The sequence below is a fragment of the Tursiops truncatus genome, chromosome 5, assembly GCF_011762595.2.
Source record: "Tursiops truncatus isolate mTurTru1 chromosome 5, mTurTru1.mat.Y, whole genome shotgun sequence".
In the NCBI taxonomy this organism is placed as follows: domain Eukaryota; kingdom Metazoa; phylum Chordata; class Mammalia; order Artiodactyla; family Delphinidae; genus Tursiops; species Tursiops truncatus.
Window position 1 is genome coordinate 83,272,933 of NC_047038.1, and position 18,605 is coordinate 83,291,537.

Sequence of the window (18,605 nt, forward strand, 5' to 3'; positions counted from 1 at the left end):
AATGGAATATTAGCCATAAAAAGAAATGAAATTGAGTTATTTGTAGTGAGGTGGATGGACCTAGATTTTGTCATACAGAGTGAAGTAAGTCAGAAAGAGAAAAACAAATATCACATGCTAATGCATATAAATGGAATCTAAAAAAAAAAAAAATTGGTACCGATGATCCTAGTTGCAGGGCAGGAATAAAGCGGTAGACATAGGAAATGGACTTGAGGACATGGGGTGGGAGGGCGAAGCTGGGCCGAAGTGAGAGTAGCATCGACATATATACACTACCAAATGTAAAATAGTTGGCTGGTGGGAAGCAGCAGCATAGCACAGGGAGATCAGCTCGGTGCTTTGCGGTGACCTGGAGTTGTGGGATAGAGAGGATGGGAGGGATGTTCAAGAGGGAGGGGATATGGGGACACATGTATGCATATGGCTGATTCGCTTTGCTGTGCACCAGAAACTAACACAGTATTGTGAAGCAATTATACTCCAATAAAGACCTATTAAAAAAAAAAAGCCTTGCACTACTATTTACTGAAATGTATGAAGTGAGAGTATGAATATACAAATGGGCAATGATCAGACCAAGTAGAAAAATAGAACTCTGACTCCAAGTCTGCAGCAACCAGTCCAGGAAGGCAAACTACAACCTCTGTAGTAATTGTCTCAAATGGTCAGAACTTTATCAATAAATTTCCCTAATTTTTGTCTGTACTTCCAACTTAGGACCAACTAGAGGAAGCCTAATCAATCACATAGGATGCCCCACTTCTGGTTAGCTCACCTCCAACTACCCCAGGCCAATAACCTCCAATCAGGGCATACCTGAAGCCTTCCTTTTTTTCATTATAAAGCTTTTACACTCCTCTGCCTGCCTTTGGGTCTCTGCCAAATTCAGGTGATGGTGGCTGATTCCCTTGCTATAGCAAGCTCCTAATAAATAGCCTTTGCTTGTTTTAATTTGGGTGTCTTTTTGTTTATTTCCACAGAAGAGATCACCTTTACTAATTCAATAAAGGGAAATTACATAGATTCATTTTTGCAGTCAACCACTATCTTTGTTCTGTTCTGGCACAATAATAGTGTTAATATACAAAGTACTGAATTATGTGTTTCTCCTGCAGTAATGACACCTCCACTGAGCAAACATCAATTTCCTCCATTTCTAGAAGCCGAAAGTGACTACAAGCTCCTTCCTCTGAACTTCTCCTTCCCAGTCATTTCACAGCTGAATCAGTCTATCTGCAATGCTTCTTCGAGAGGAGCATACGACTAACTTGATTGTGCTTATCTATCCTTATCTATTTTAGGTTTTAATTTATTTTGAGAGGAGTAAAAAGGAAAAAGCAGGAGAAAATAAAGTTGTAAAAAAAGTGATGCTAATTTTGCCAGCTTAAAAAAAAATAGAATATTTACACACAGTTCTGATAGTAACATTTGTTTCACACATTCCTTTGTCTTAATGAAAGTGTAATATTAATTAAAAATATGAGTGGGTCAAAAAAAGGGAAGAGATTATTCAAAGAAATAAGCCAAATATTTAAGTTCTGATTTATTTAGCTCCCTCCATTGTGGCTGTTAAATATTTTTCCAAAGTTGAATCACATCTATCAGCATTAAACTTATAAGGTAGAGAAACCAGGACTAATGTTTTAATTTAATTACATAACTCACAAAAAATTAAAGTAACTGGGGAAGTACACTGAAATTATTAAAACAGAAGGAATGTGTATATTTTGTGATAAGCAAATTATGAGAATTGAATTAATTACGAGAATGATTTAAAAGAAAGCTAAAGGTTCATTTTCATATCGAACTATTCAAATTCCATGTAAATATATTTTGTTTTCTATTAGTATTGGTCAGGAGTACCAAAATCATATATTATGGTAGTTGTGTTTAAAATTAAATACAAGGGGGATAAATGTTAACTATTTTAATACATTATGCACATATTCAATATGTAACATAACAGTGGTTAATTATGATTAAAATTGCTTTATATGCATGCAATGGTGTATACATGTATATGTGTGTGTGTATATATACACGCAAAAGTACTTATGTCAAATATTTATAATTGTGACCATATGTGATTTCCCAATATGAATTTGCCTGAACAAACATTGAAAAATATGGTTAAATTATAATACTTAAACTAATATGATCCTGGCATCAGCTAGAAGAATAGCTTTGATAGCCCACAGGCAGTATAGATAAAAGAATTCCTACATAGACACTTATTTAGTATATGCTACATGTAGAGACCTATAACAGTATCAGGAGAGGGTGATAAACAGTGCTGGTACTTACATAAATCTATAGAAAATATCAATTTAGAACCCCAACCCCATAAAATTAACATTTTTTGTATCCCATGTAAAATAAATATTATTGAAAAGCAAAAAAATCTTGCTACTTCTAATGATATATTTTCACTATATGAAAAGCTAAGATCCCACTAGCATAAATGGGTAAAGAGCATGTACACCTAATTTACAAAATAGGTAATAAAATAACTAATGACTATATACTCATTGCAAATATATTAATGATCCTATTAAATCTCAAAAATATAAATAAATTCAATTAAAAACACAGAACTATTTTTTTCCTATTAAATTAGCAGAGATTGACTAGTTTGTGAACCACCAGGCAATTTCATTCACTGTTGGGGGGTATAGTAATTGGTACTATGATTTAGGAGGGCCATTTGTCAATATGTATCAACAGCCTTTAAAATATTCATATTCATTGACCCTTACTTTGAATTATACAAATGTGTTCTAAGAACATTAGAGATAAAAAATAACAACCCCCTTCCCCTAAACCAACACAATAAAAGAAAACAAATGAACAAAACAAAAGGAAAAGCATACCGGAAAGGTTAGATATCAAAGAAGCAATAAATTTTTGCTTTTAAAATATTTCCAATTACGGAGGAAATTTTTGTATTATAATGTTAATCAAAGAAAAACAGAAAACAAAACTATATTAGTTGAACTCAAATATATATATAAAATATTTTAAATATATATGGCAAAATATTAATATTGATTACCTCTGGTAGATATTTATGACTAATTTTTTTTCTACATTTTGTCTTGAATGTTCTATATAATTTTTATCATAAAATTTAAATATGCATACATAAATGAAATAGCAGCTAGTAAGAAATTAGGACAATAACTGTAACCGTGCCAACTATGTAATATTCAATGTAAAAAATCAACTGAAATGTATAGGAAAGGCAGACAGCAAGAGGGCTTGATAAAGTCAAAAAATCAGGATGTTCATCTAAGGAAACGGCCATTAATATAATCTCTGGAGATATTTTAGGATATAGCTGAAATAGTTCAGCAAGTTGAATATTTGAGGTCTAAGGAGACAAAATGCAGTGTGTGGAAAGATAGAAGCAGGATTGAGAGTGAGTTTCACTTTAGGACATATTGTACTGAGATGACCCCCAGTAGACTTCCAAGCTAGGTTATTTAAGAGTCCTCTTAGAGTGAGGGGGGTTTCAAAGAGTTGGAGATGCAAAAGCAGGATTCAGTCACCCTGGCTTTGGGGAAATGATAAGAACCAATAGGCCAAACTGCATCGGCTCCAACCAGATATTTGAGATGTACAGAAGGACGTTCTATTTCCATTTCCTGCATGAAGATTTAGAAGACTCAGGGCTTGGGTAGAAAGATACTGGGTGGTAAAATAGACATCAACTTGGAATTCAAAATAGCTATTTCCCTTTTGGGGCTGGTGAGTGACAGTACACACTAGCACAGGTTTGGAATGATTAATTACAAATCTTTAGGACTCCAGGAAAGGCCCAGTTTCTCCTGTCCCTTTACATTCCAAATGACTAGAGAAGAGGTGAATCTAGAAGAGTACATTTGTACATTTGAAACAGCTAGAATAACAGGAGGTCAGAGAGAGTAAGATATCAACATCAAAATAAATCAAGAGGTCCTTATGTATTAGAAAACATACAAAGTCATGCTAATATAGAATTCTGATTCATCATATATTTGTCTCATGAAACTGTGTATATAAACAATGCTCAATATCACTTATCATGTAAATATTGAATTCATGCTGATTTGATGATAACAGATTTTACATCATCTTTGGCATGATGAGATAGAAGTTAGTCACTTGGGTAGCTAAATTTCATCTTAAAGTTTTTTGAGGAGGATTGGACCTATAGATTGACATTTTCCTGATAATTTTACTTGTAACAAATAAAGAAAATCAGAATAATTCTACAAATTTAGTATCTACTGATTAAATACTTATGCTGAACTTAGTATCCTTAAAATGTAGCACTGTGTTGCTGGCACATATGGAGATCTCACAAACAACTTCATCAGTGAGGATTGGTGGTAAATTCCAGTATATCTAGGAAAAATTAATATTAACATAGAAAATATTTCACTTAATCTTATATTCTTACTTTTTTTTTTTTTTTTTGGTACGCGGGCCTCTCACTGTTGTGGCCTCTCCCATTGCAGAGCACAGGCTCCGGACCCGCAGGCTCAGCGGCCATGGCTCACGGGCCCAGCTGCTCCGCAGTATGTGGGATCTTCCATTACCGGGGCACGAACCCGTGTCCCATGCATCGGCAGGCGGACTCTCAACCACTGTGCCACCAGGGAAGCCTGGTAGAGTTTCTTTTAAATGTTGGCAAATGTGTACATCATCAATGAATAGAATCAGTTCAAACCAATGTCTATTAAATTTGCTTCAGGAAAATCAAATGAAATAGGCATAGGAATGTGAAAGCAGCACTAGGATTTCTCAATATCAGAAGCATGGAGGGCTCTTGGAGGTGGAGAAGCAGTGTTTGTGAGATACATGAGAATATTTGAATCCTATGGAATATTTAGTCTGGAGGGACCCTGAAGAGGAGTTATGCAGTTGGTCTAAGAAGGGCCTAAGAAAATCTAAGAAACAAAGAAGCTTTCCTCCACTAATCACCACACAGAGGTCTCAACTTGCCAACTTGATGATAGTTTGCTACTCAGGATGAAAGTGGTAGTGTGGAGAGGAAGCAAAAACAAAAACAAAAGCACCTACGATAAGCTCCCAAGCTTCTGTCTTGCCTTTCAATTGACCCTGAATCAAGAGAACTCATGACCGTCAAGGAGATAAGCAAACCAGTGCCAGACCACAAGAACAGGATGATAAGTCTTTATAGATAACAATTAAAAACATATAATTAAACATAAAATAATAATTAAAACTCACTAACATCATTACCCGCAATACTGATGGCTCAAGAGAGTGGACAATGCCTGTAGACCATTGATGGCAAATGTGTGCCAAAGATCTGATACAGAAAAGTATGTCATTTTTCTGTGAGATTAGAAAGTCAGGGGAGTAAGAAAGAAGAAAGAAGCATGGGTGAGAGATAGTAAAAGAATTTGGTAAGCAAGATAATTGGGATATAGTATGTTTTGTAGCAATATAGCTATCACAGCCATCAGACAGATCTCAAGTCAATACTTCCACATGGTATAATAAAGAGTTCAGCTGTTTGAGTCCGAGTTGCTAATCCATTAGAGACATTTATTTCTTTCCAGGTTCATGCAAGTTTAAAAAAAAGAGCACAGGTCTTGAAAAATGTGGCTTTTACCTGGTGTTTAAAATCATTTGGAACATTTTATTGTTCATTTGCTTCATTTCTCAGCAATAATTACATTCCTAGACATGCCTCAGGAAATTGACTGATTTTTTGTTGAATAGATGGTCCACGTTTTGGCATAGGGCAGTGCTATTGATCTTCTCTGTAGAGCTGGCTATCAGGCTCCTATGAAAGCCTGTGCTATTGTGGGCTCTGAGAGACATGGTAAGGTTCCCAGAAACTAGCAGAGTTTCCCGCCAGAGCCCAGCATCTACTGGCATGCCAACATGCTCTCTCTTTCAGGTGGGGATCACATTCTAAAAGAAATGGAGCTTCAGGCAAATGGAGCTTCAAATAAAAAGTTTATTCAGCTCTTGTGGTTAGGCTTTTGACCTGTCCTGTGTTTCACAGTACTTAAAATCTGAAAGTCTCCAGATTCTTTGCTAAAATAATTTTCTTCTTTGCAAAACAATGACATTAACTTGCTTCTAGTACCATAAATAGAGTTTTTCCTTCCAAATGTTTGCCTCAGTATAACTTCCTGAGAATTGCAGTGATGTTTACATGTTTGATCTGTGAGAAGTCGCAGGTGGGATGTTCAATAATGTTGAGCAATTGAGTCAGTAACCCTCTTGGGTTCAGTTTCCTAGGACGATTTATTTCCCACAGTGGGCAATTAGTTGTTGCTATGCCCCTAGTCTTTCTGGCACTGCTCTGCCCTGATCCCCATTTGTATGTTATTAATAAATTATCATCTGCTCTCTAATTATCTTTGATTCAGATTCTGAAGAAAAAAGCACGTAATCATGAGAAAATAGAAGGGATAACTCTCAGACATTAAATCAATATACATGCCTGGATTTATTACAGTTTTATAAAATCATATCTATTGCTAATCATTAAACCACTGAGATTTGTTTTTAATGAGCTTTTTTCTAAAATCAGCGATTGCATGTGTGATTACAAATATTTGTCTATCATTATTTTAAAATAAAATAGTATTTGATTAAAATATTTTAATGTAATACTTATCCTTATCAAAACTTATCAAGTCTGAAAGTACATAATCCTAGTTGTTAAAGGTGCCAAATATATCAACTATCCATGCTGACCATACTTGAAAAGATTGAGAGGGAAATACAGTTACATTAATGTACATTATCATTTATAAAAGTGAATACTGATTGATATCACCACGTGCATCACCACACTGGCATTAGGATGCCCAGATGTCAAATAAATAATATAAGCTAGTGAAGATTTCTTATCTCCTATACAATACTTCTTTGATATCATTGCATTTATTTTGCTGATGGCACAAGAAGTTCCATTTTTCAGGAAGAAAGCACATTTATGGGTTAGGTATTTTATTGTGCTTATGTCAGAGTTACTAACATTTTTCATTTTCCAAACTATCAACATTAATGGGAAAAATGAGACAAAGCACTTCAAATAGAGATTGATGCTCAATTTATCTTTAATTCAATAATTTATGAGGTATTCATTCAATTAGGTTATGTGGGAGAGCCACAGAAGTCTTTATCCTCTATATACTTACTGGAGGGCAGAAAAGAAACATATTTACTATAATTTGTGGTTTGAAAGTGTTACATTCCATGAGAAATACTGGTATATTGTTCTGAGACTTAAGTGGAAGGGGAGAATACTTCAGCTAAAGGAACTGAGTATGTTTTTATGATAGAACAGTTGATGTGAGTTTTGACATGTGGGTGAGGTTTAAATATTGAGAGATGAAATAGAGGATATGAAAAAACAAACCACGCTCACGTGGTTTCTCTTCTTTCTTCATTCTTAGTTCATGTGCGTTGTCTGAGACTGACCCTACTTCAGGTTCAGGCATGAACTGTAACTGTACTGCCATGCAGTATACATTCCCCATACTCTTCTTAGTTAAGGTCTCAGTGCTACTGATTGGTTTACTCTGTGGGGCTGTGTATTAGGTTCCTGTCAGAGCATGTGCCACCTGTGAGAGTGAAGGGTCAAAAGCTCTAAAGCAGGGGCTGGATTCAAGTCGGTGACCATTTCTGCTTCTGCTTCAACAATTGTGTGGTCTCCTGCTACTTTATGGACCACTCCTTCTCAGTCTCCTTTGGCTGGATCTTCCTCCTTCACTCTATCTCTCAATACATATCCGAGCCCCAGGGTTCTACCCAAATAGCTTTATTTTGATCAGTGCCTTTAAATACCATATTTGTGCCAGAGCTTTCTTGAATCATGTGTCTCCAGTTGCATAGCAGAGAATATTTTACCATTTGGATCTATTAAGTGCCTGTACTTTGGATTTTTTAAAAATCTCTGGAACTTTTCATCTATATGATCTACAATTATCTTTTGGATAAAACCACTTTGAATTTGTCTTCTGTCATATGCAACCAAAGGAATCCAGGTCAAAAACACATAGTGATAATGCTGGAAAGCTAGTTCGAAGCATGTTTTCAATAGTCTCCAACTCCAGCTTCACTCTTCCAGTCATCCAGTCATTGGACATTTATTGAGAAACTACACTAGAATCTGTGTTCAACATGAATACATATCTATCAGGGGAGACACATATAAAATGATGAACTAAAATCATTTCAATTGGGAAAAACAATTTTTGAGGGAAAACAAAAGTGATATTAACTAGCTTTCACAAAATCAGGAATGGTCATGGGGTTGGTGACATTTAATATATGTGATTCTAGAATCGATATAGTTTACCAGGTATAATTGCCAAGTGTAGAATAGAGGGAAAAGTCACTATAACCTAATGTATTCCTTAATTTACTTTAGTGTTAAGATATCACTGACTTTAATTTCTAAGAGTTATTTTATTCATAGCAGTTTGGAAGGTTCTTAAATGTTAATACTATTATCTTTAGTAGTAAATATTCAGTGGCTTTGCATATAAGAGATCAGAATTTCACCAAAATCATATAGTTGAATGATATAAGTCATGGGGAAGTTATACAGTGAAGAGCAAATGCCTTAAAGTTAGAGCTGTGCTCAAGACCCAGGCCCTCACTAACTGACTATATAATATAATCTATGTTCTAGACAGTGTTCTAAGGGGCAGGAACCCACAGATAAAAATCCCTATCATTTTAGAGCTTATAATCTAGTATGGGAGACAGACAAAAAATCAACAGAAGAAATACATATATTGGGTGGGCCAAAAAGTGCCTTTGGTTTTTTAAGCAAAAATAAAAGACACATTTATCACTTTCTCCAAGAACTTTATTGAACACTGTATTCAGCCTTTTGTTCCACTACCTTCTGCCATTTTTCAGGCAACTTCATAATTCCATCTTCCCAAAACTTTTTATCTTTTTGAGCAAAGAACTGTTCCAGGTGCCTTTTAGAGTCTTCCAGGGAATTAAATTTTTTTCTATTAAGAGAATTTTGTAAAGACTGAAATAAGTGGAAATCGGAATGTGCAATGTCTGGTGAATATGGCAGATGAATCAGAACTTCCCAGACAAGCTGTAACAGTTTTTGCCTGGTCATCAAGGAAATATGCGGTCTTGCCTTATCCTGATGGAAGATTATGCATTTTCTGTTGACTAATTCTGGACACTTTTCGTCAAGTTCCACTTTCAATTGGTTTAATTGGGAGCAGTACTTGTTGGAATTAATTGTCTGGTTTTCTGGAAGGAGCTCATAATAAAGGACTCCCTTCCAATGTCATTATATACACAACATCACCTTCTTTGGATGAAGACCGGCCTTGGTCTCTGGTGTGGTTGGTGGTGGTTCATTTCACTTGCCCCATGATCTCGTCCCTCCATTCTACACTGCTGTACAGTATCCACTTTTCATCGCCTGTCACTATTTGTTTTAAAAACAGAATGTTTTCATTACATTTCAGTAGAGAATCGCATATGGAAATATGGTCAAGAAGGTCTTTTTCGCTTAACCTATGTGGAACACAAACATCAAAGCAATTCATATAACCAAGATGGTGCAAATGATTTTCAGTGCTTGACTTGGATAGTTTGAGTATGTTGGCTATCTCCCTCATGGTATAACATTGATTGTTCCCAATGACTGTTTAGATGTGATCACTATTAACTTTAACTTGTCTACCCGACCGTGGAGCATCGTCCAGCGAGAAATCTCCAGAACAAAACTTTGCAAACCACTTTTGACACGTTCGATCAGTCACAGCACCTTCTCCATACACTGCACAAATCGTTTTGTACATTTCAGTTGTGGTTTTACCTTTCTTGAAGTAATAAAGCATAATATGCCAAAAATGTTGCTTTTTTCTTCCATCTTCAATATTAAAATGGCTACACAAAAATTCACCAATTTTGATGTCTTTTTTTTTAATGTATGCTGATCTGACAGCTGTAACATACAATCTAACAAAATTGTTTTGAATGAACTTAAAGACAGCTAAGTGTTACTAGAGCCATCTTATGTGAAAAAAAACGAACGAACCTTTTGGCCCACCGAATATATTATAATATATATAAGATATACATATTATAATGGCAATGACTGTTATAAGAGACAAGCCAGGGTAAGGGATACCTGATGTGCAGAGGAAGGAATAATGGGTCATCATTTTAGTCAGCTCAATTGAGAGAATTAGATTGAGCAAAGAAAGAAGGAGGAAACCATGTTGTTCTCTGGGTCAAAAGAGTTTTAGACAGGATGAAGAGCCAATGCAAAAGCCTTACAGCTGGACTATTTTTACAAGATTCAAGAAACATCAAGAAGATAACTTTTATGAAGTATAAATTGGATATAGAGCTGATACTGAGACATAGTGTTGTAAAATATTACATGTAAAGTCCTTGGAACAGTGCCTAGTAGTAGGTAGTATGTAATTCATGCTAAACAGTATTAAACTTATTATCATCAATATTATTATTGTGTTACTTCTGTTAGGCAAAGATGCTTCTCTGATGGTTTTAGAATGCTACATAGCCTTTAAAAATCATTCACTTTGGAAGCTATTATTCTTTGATATCAAATGTGGGCAGAGCTCTGGCATTTGTCTGAATTAAATAATTACATTCAAGATGCCTGTACAATTATTTTATTTGGCTCCAAATGAGCTTGAAGAAAAGTTTCTAAGTCCAGCATATTTTACTATCAAGTTATTGTTTTCCCTAATATAAGAACTGTGGCAGGCATTTAATAAGAAGTCGAATATTTCTTGAATTAATGAATCATACCATCATTTTGGTCCAAAAGAAAAAAAGTTATCATGAAGGAAATGATTCCAACTTAAACTCTTTTACTTAACCCCAGCTGTTGTAATTCTGTTTATGAAATTCTGTCCATTTATCAGACTACTAATTTAACTTGGAAACACTTTGAAAAAAGGACATTGCCTTTTTATTTTAAATGCCTGGGACTTTTCTTGGTGTTTTATGTGCAATAAATGCTCAATATATGTTTGTAATGGATAATTGGGAAGAGTGTGTCATTTACAACATGTTAGACTTTAAGAGACTTGAAAAAAATTACAAAAGGCTAAATTTTAATATTATTTTTAAGTAACAAAAAACCCCAAAAGCAGTGTTTTCATAAATCTATTTTTTCCCCTAAATTTCTGACATGGTCTGAGTAACATAAATTTGTACTTAGCCTCCAAGTACAGTATTAACTGATTTCTGAAGAATTTTTTCCTCAGGAAACGATTTGACATTTCAAATCGATTGAGTTTCAATTGTTTAATGAAAGACAAAGGGAAACAGGATTTAGCATGTCTAACCACAGTATTTGAACATGATCAGAACACGCAAGGGAAGATTTTTTGCCTAGAAAATAGTTAATCCTTTTTATAGGCATTAAACCACCCTTAGACTAAATTTATCATATCAGGAACATCACAGAAATAAAGTCACATATTAATAGCCTTAGAATCATATCCAAGACTAAGCATCTTGAAAGATTCCTTCTGCCCCTTCAGGAGCTATAAGTTTTTTGGGGTTTGTTTTCCAATTTTAAAATTGGCAAACAGCTTTACCTTTTTTGTGTTTATATGAAAGATAAGTACACATAAGTGTGGGCATGCATGTGTGTAACATGTGTGTATCTTTAACCTCTCAGTGTACATGTGGAATTAATTGAAATAAAAAAGCAAAGCTCTGAAATTTTCTTAAGATTTAATTAAGTTCATAAGTAATAAAAGAGACAAAGTATTAAAATATATTCTTTTATCCCAGAGTGTCTATATTGAGCAAGTTTCAAAGAAATAGTTTCTGTACACTGAAAGATGTTTTCCTATACAACTAAATCCTGTTAATTTAAGCTTTATATCAGACTAAGAAAGTGTCCAGTAGTCAATTTTCAGAATGAGGTCCCAAGTTTAAGATAGGGACACAGAAAAAAAGTCAATCTAATAGTATCAATGATTGTCTTCAAAGGAAAGAAAAAGAGAAGGTCAAAGTAGAAGACTTTCTCAAACATGTAACTAAAAGAGTGTGGAGATGACATCATTGGTTGAAAGTCTGATTAAACAATTTATATCTATAAAATCGTATATATAAGAGACAACCTCACAAAATTAGGTTATAATAAGAAAGTTATCAATGTGCAGTGTCATTACTGATGAAAAATTAAAAAACAATTACAAAAAAACAAAAAACAATTACAACACGCTGTGCATATTAGGAGGTTTAATTTACATTCAGCCCAGGGTAATTAGCTCATAGTTTGCTGAGAACAAGTCAATTATTTTGTAGTCCCATGAAAACACCATTTACAAGTAATAGAAAAGAAAGTAAAAAGGATAGTCTGAAACCTGCAGAAAATGCTCTACGGAATATTTAGCACCTTTAAACAAGATGGTCACATGATTTCCAAAACTGATAGAATCCTAAGATGTTACAATTCTTTGTCATTTTTTAAATAGAACTTTCTCCCTTCAGGATCAATCCTTGTCTATTTTATTTTAACTGTGTCTAGGTAAGAAGACTCCAAGAGGTTTCTGCATAATCAATTTTAGCCTAAAAAGATTAGAAAGTCTCTATATTTAATTTATTTTTCATTTTCAATGTATTTTAGAATAAAAAAGTTTATTGCTTTCTTTGAAATAGATTATTCTTATAGTATTCAATGTGTTATATTCCTGATTTTTTTCCTTTGGTCTGAATAAAAATTCAAATTGCCAGTGAATACGTACTTTCAATACATAGCTGCTTCTGAGCCCAAATGATGATATAAATTGTCAATGAATATTACATACAGAGGATAGTAATATATTTGCAATATATCAGAATTAAGTCTATATCATCACTGAGTTAAATTATTTGTAATTAAAAGACATTTTACGTAAGAGCAAATATCTGGTTTATAATATATTCAAGAGGTTAAAAGGTGATATAAGAGAGTAAGTTCAAAATGAGAGTGGAGTCTAAGTGTTATTATGTTTTTGTGTGTTTATCAATCATATTTTAGCACAGAGAAGAGGGAGAAGTATATATAATTCAGTGTCCTTAGAACATTCCCAGAAAAGCCTTTTTTTTCAATAATTTGCTATTGCTTAAAGATAACTCCCAAATTTGTGTTAGGCTTTGTTCACATCTCTTCATTTAGTTTTTCTTTTATTTGACAAAACTTTACTTAGTTAATCAGTATACTCTATGTACTAAGAGGTAGGTTCAATTTTCTTAGTCCCAACAAAAATTGCGAAGTTCATTGCCTTGAATGAGATAGGAAAAGCCTTTCTAGAATCATATCATTTAGCTTTTGAATAAGTATGTTTATATAATACAAACATAAAATAACCTGTTTATGAAAAGTAAAATAAAATGGCCAAATATATTTCTTTTTTTTCTTTTGATTGCCAGTTAACTTTATTTATTTATTGGGAATATACATATCAAGTATATAAAAAGGGGTTTAACAAGCAATTACAAAGGAAATACTTTGTACAACTACCACCCAAATCAATAACCCCCAAAACCCCAAATATGCACACCCCATTTACAACTTCACCGTCATCTTTGCCTGTAGGCAGCATCTAGTTGGGTTTTGCCTTTTTATTTAAACTGACAGTCTCTTTTTAATTGGTATATTTAGATTATTCACATTTAATGTGATTATTGATTGGATTAAAATCTACCACTTGGCCAGCTCTTTTCTATTTGGTCCAAACTTTTCTTTGTTTGGCCAAATATATTTCTATCATAAGACAAATGACCTTGAAATTCAAGAATGTGCATTCAACAAAATGAAGTAAAAGTTCGGTGCAAAGAATTTGCTGGTAAAAAAAATATAAATCTCAAATTGATTTTTAGTAAAGTGTATTTTCCTTTAAATTGCAAATTCCTAGTCTCAGCATCACAGTCTTTGTAATTAAGAAAAAAAATTAAAGTGAATAAGCAATGCACAATTTGTAAGGTATTGTTATTTTTAAAAAGTAATATACTTCCGTAAGACAGTAGATCCAAAATTATCTTACCATGTCTTGGGTTTAGTTATGCTGAAAATTAAGCTTTGCCTTTTGGGTATAGATGTCATTTTTATTTAACTGAGAAATACACTAAACATTTCTATATACTAAAATTTAGTTATTCTTCTATGGTATTTTCAGATAGATATGGAATTCATGTGTGTGTGTGTGTATGTCTGTGTGTGTGTGTGTGTGTGTGTGTGTGTGTGTATGTGTGTGCTAAAGCTATACTCTTCTTCAGCTACCAAATAGTAGGTAGATTGAACCTTCTCTCACTTTGTCTAATGCTGCAGGTGTAACGGAGTGAATTGCTTTTAAGTCAATTTTGTATGTATTAGGGAAAAAATGGGGGGGGCAGGGGCTGATTCATATATAGGTAAGCGAGAATCCTTAGCTGAATGTCATCAGTAAATTCACATTAACAATACTTAGGTTAAACAGATAAAGTGTGCTAAGTCTACAATAAAATATTTCCTATACTTTATTTGTTCTTTAATAAACCTTCAAACACAAATTTATTGGCCTTTAGACATCTGCTCTTTCCTCCATTTTTATTCAGTGGACCCAACAAATAATATCTTCTTATAATCCCCATGTCCCTAAATATAACTAACACTTCCAGATTTATTGGAAAGGAAGAGGCCAACCATTTCTCAGAAGTAAATAATGATATTACAAACCAGCTTTGCAAATGCATCATAGTTATCCACCCTTCTGGGGTAGAAAAGATACATTATCTCGTGGTAGTTTTCTTAGTAGTTACAATTCACTCAATTCAATTATCTTACTTGATCGAAACCTGAGCAAAGTTTTTATGACAAGACTGGTGGAATTAGCTTATCTTCCAGAAAGCAGGGACAATGGTAGATCATTCTCCCTAAGTGACTTCAGATCAGTGGGGCACGAGCTAGCCAGCCTCTGACTGGGGAGGGCTGGCTGTCCTCAACAGAGCACAAACTGTTTCCCAGTTTGTGGGAAGAATTTAGAATTTAGCAATTCTAAAAATGTGTCACTGCTATTCTAACATTAAAAGTAAGCAATGATTTCTTAGGAAAACTTTCAACACTCAAATGACCAAGAACTAGAAGAAAGGGAATTTTCAGAAAAGAGAAAGGATGTTCAAAGGAAGTAACAGTGTTTTATTAAAATAAAATGTCACTACTGTAATTTAAGGATGTAGTCATAAATCTTTTCAGAATACAATATGCAGTATATTGAAAATGTCTAATTCTATATATTTATGAGTTGAATAGGTGCTGAAGAGTCAAAAGTAAATGAGTAAAACAGTACAAAATCAATATGAATATTGATTTCATGACTTTTTTTGGACCTTATAGTATATTTTTGTATATTTGTGCAGGTTTAAATATCTTCATGAAGATTTTCATGAGATTTTCTATAATAGTCTAACACCAAAACATTTTCAAATTGACAGCTCTCATTACAGAATATCCCTTCTAATAGTGGCCTGGATGAAAAATGAAAATACATTTGTTGTAGGAGTAGAACACACTCATGCTCTTATTTGTTTATTTTTTTAGGAAGGTTTATTATGCTCAGCTCAATGTCAGGAGATACCTTCTACATAAGCTGTTGCTGGGGCTCTACCTCTTTTATTTTTGTTCAAAATGAAAAATGTAGATAGATAATACACATATTAATGTATCTATTGATATAACATTCAATAAAATTCACTTTAAATCAGTATACACTATGATTGATGTATTCAGGTTGAAATCATTCAGAAGCTGAAAATAAATGCAACCATAAAAAAAGGGTGGTTATTTGTCAAAACGCTTGTTTGCGGGTGTGTCTGCTTTGTATCCATCACCCTGTTAGGTAGAACTCTGGCTAACTAGAATTATTAGTTTTATTCTTCTAAAATATCAGACACAGACACAGGCCTTCCCAAACACTAAAATTGAAGCTTTTGAGAGGATATGTCAATACTTTTGAGAGGAAAAATAAAATTCACGTTAAAATAAACTATATCAGAAAAAGATATGGTTATATTAACGACATAATAAATAATAACAAGTTAATACTATTCTGTGTAGAGAGTATACCTGGAAAAGAGGAATTGTGCGCTTAAAAGTTAGCACTAACATGGACAAGGTAAAGCTTGAGAAATACATCCTACATACAGGTTATCTACTGATATATTGCTCGCCTCATTTGTTTCAGAATGTGCTTAATAGCCAAATGGTCAGATCAAGGTAAGGAAGAGATCAGCTGCAAAAGTTCAGAAGCACAGCTTCCTGTCTTACCTTCCACTGAGGAGGAAGCCAATAACCACTGCCAACAAAATGACTCCCACTGTCACAGACACAGCAATTATAGGAATCTGGCTTTGATCGCTGGATGCTGCAACTGCTGATAGGAGACAGAGAAAATGTAGCCTGTGGTTACAGGGATCATATGCATTCATATAAGAGCTGCTTAATAGTCAGTAATTAATGCAAGGTTTAAGCAATTCACCCACACTTGGCTGAGATTTCCCCTTATATCTCTTCTCAATGGTGTGTAATTAAAGACATCTTTAGGAGAAAATATTTATTCTCCAAATGGAAATTTGAAAGAACCACTAAGTCACTGATTATTTCCTTATCATAAAAAAGAATGTCATTGTTTGTATAGTATTAATTTAGCAATCTTAGGTTTGCAAGACAAAATGGAATTTTGTTTTTGATTTCAAACACCTCCTAAATAGGAGGTGCTAAGTATATGAGATTTGACATTTTTAGAGTTTGCATGTGGCTGTTCTCTAGGAAAAAAAAAAGTCTCATTATATTAGATAGGACTTTCTCTTATAGATATAGGTTGAAATGTCCAAAATGATGTGGCTGTGACCTCGTATGATATCACTATTTTGAATATAATTTTAAAAACTATAATTTCAAGCAGAATATAATCACTAAATATACTTTATTAGTAGGAACGCTTTTTCAAAAATATCAAGGCATACATTTAGAACTTTGTATCTACAGTAAGATTAGTTTACATGGTCTTTTTTAAATACATGAATTTAGATGAAATATTTTATATTTTAATAACACAATTACTATCATAAGAGGAATATGGACATAATTAGATAGTTGTACCTAAAAAAGCAAGGGACTTTTTCTTTTGTGCTGATAGCTAAGTTGATTAAAATAAGAAACTTATAGAACAAAATAAATTTTATTAATGTTCTCAAGAAACCCTCAATAGGATAACTTAGCATGCGTATTGTTTAATGACATTATCATTTTGATAAATTCAGAGTGGTATGATAACAAATTTTAAGTCACCAAAACTAATAACAATTATGCATCCCCATGTTTTGTTTTTCACAGTCTCTTACATGATCTTGGCCCTATCAATAGTTTTGGGACATTTAAATGCTACCGTTTCTAGTCTTGTCACCTCATCATTGATTCTTTTAACCAAAATTGACTGACTCTCTGACAACCGTCTTACACTGATCTACATTTTCAGCCCTTTCAGATCAGTCTTCAAGAGCTCAATATCGGCAACTAGTGGTTCATGTATGAGGAAAACTACTACTTACAATAGAAATCTATACTCTTCCCCTCCCTCTTCTTGGATAATAATAGTTGCAATTCAAGGTCCCTTTACCCTGTTTTTTCCTATCCTCTGATGCTGAGGTCTGTGGTAGAGAATTTATTCCTGGTGAACAGTATAAATGTAGTAGGGCAAAGCTACCCCACTATCACTAGTAGTAGCCTTCCCCAAGATTTGCTTTATTAATTTCTAAATTCAAATTACTTATTTTCTCAGTCAACTTTCTTTTTGGCAGGTGGCACTGTTTCTAGAGAAAAACATGCAAATTTGGTCCAAATAAGTTCAATGTTATTTCATTTGTGCTCCAAAGCTTTTGATTCTCTCTTTTAATTTCCTTACAAAGTCATCCCCATAATGAGTCTTCCTCATTTTCTCAGTAGACTAATCCATGCTAACTTCCCACATTTTAGAAATGCTAAACTTTATAGATAAAAGAGAGTGATCAAGTCTGAACTCCATGGTTAAATACAACTCTATACCCTTCTTTTGCTTTACCTAACACCCCTGTTAGAATCTTTCTTGTCTCTTCCAAGACAATGCTCTTTAAAGATCTCCCTCCAGGGGCTTCCCTGGTGGCACAGTGGTTGAGAGTCCACCTGCTGATGCAGGGGACACGGGTTCGTGCCCCGGTCCGGGAGGATCCCACATGCTGTGGAGCGGCTGGGCCCGTGAGCCACGGCCGCTGGGCCTGCACGTCCGAAGTCTGTGCTCCGCAACGGGAGAGGCCACAGCAGTGAGAGGCCCGTGTACTGCAAAAACAACAAAAAAAAACCCCCAAAAAACAACAGATCTCCCTCCAGAAGTGATTATCATTTCCTTACAGACTACCTCTCTTCTACTTACAAGGCTACAGATAATTTCTCTTGGAGAGAACAAATTCTTATACATAAACTCACTGCTATTATTAGTTCAAACTGAATTTGAAAACAGGTCCAACATTTACTATACATTTGGGTTAAGGCAAATTATTTAACCTTGTAAAGTCTCATTTCATTAATCTCCAGTTAGGGATAA

The 18,605-nt window shown here is 34.1% G+C and overlaps 1 protein-coding gene across 2 annotated transcripts in view; it reads right to left on the reverse strand.

Annotated features, from left to right (window-relative positions):
- Nucleotides 1-18,605, reverse strand: part of EPHA5 (EPH receptor A5) — a 331,428-nt gene that overhangs the window by 69,328 nt on the left and 243,495 nt on the right. For both annotated transcript variants that reach the window (XM_073805308.1, XM_073805307.1), the window contains one exon: nucleotides 16,295-16,400. In XM_073805308.1, the coding sequence (XP_073661409.1) occupies nucleotides 16,295-16,400 (106 nt within the window). The remainder of the gene's footprint in view (nucleotides 1-16,294; nucleotides 16,401-18,605) is intronic.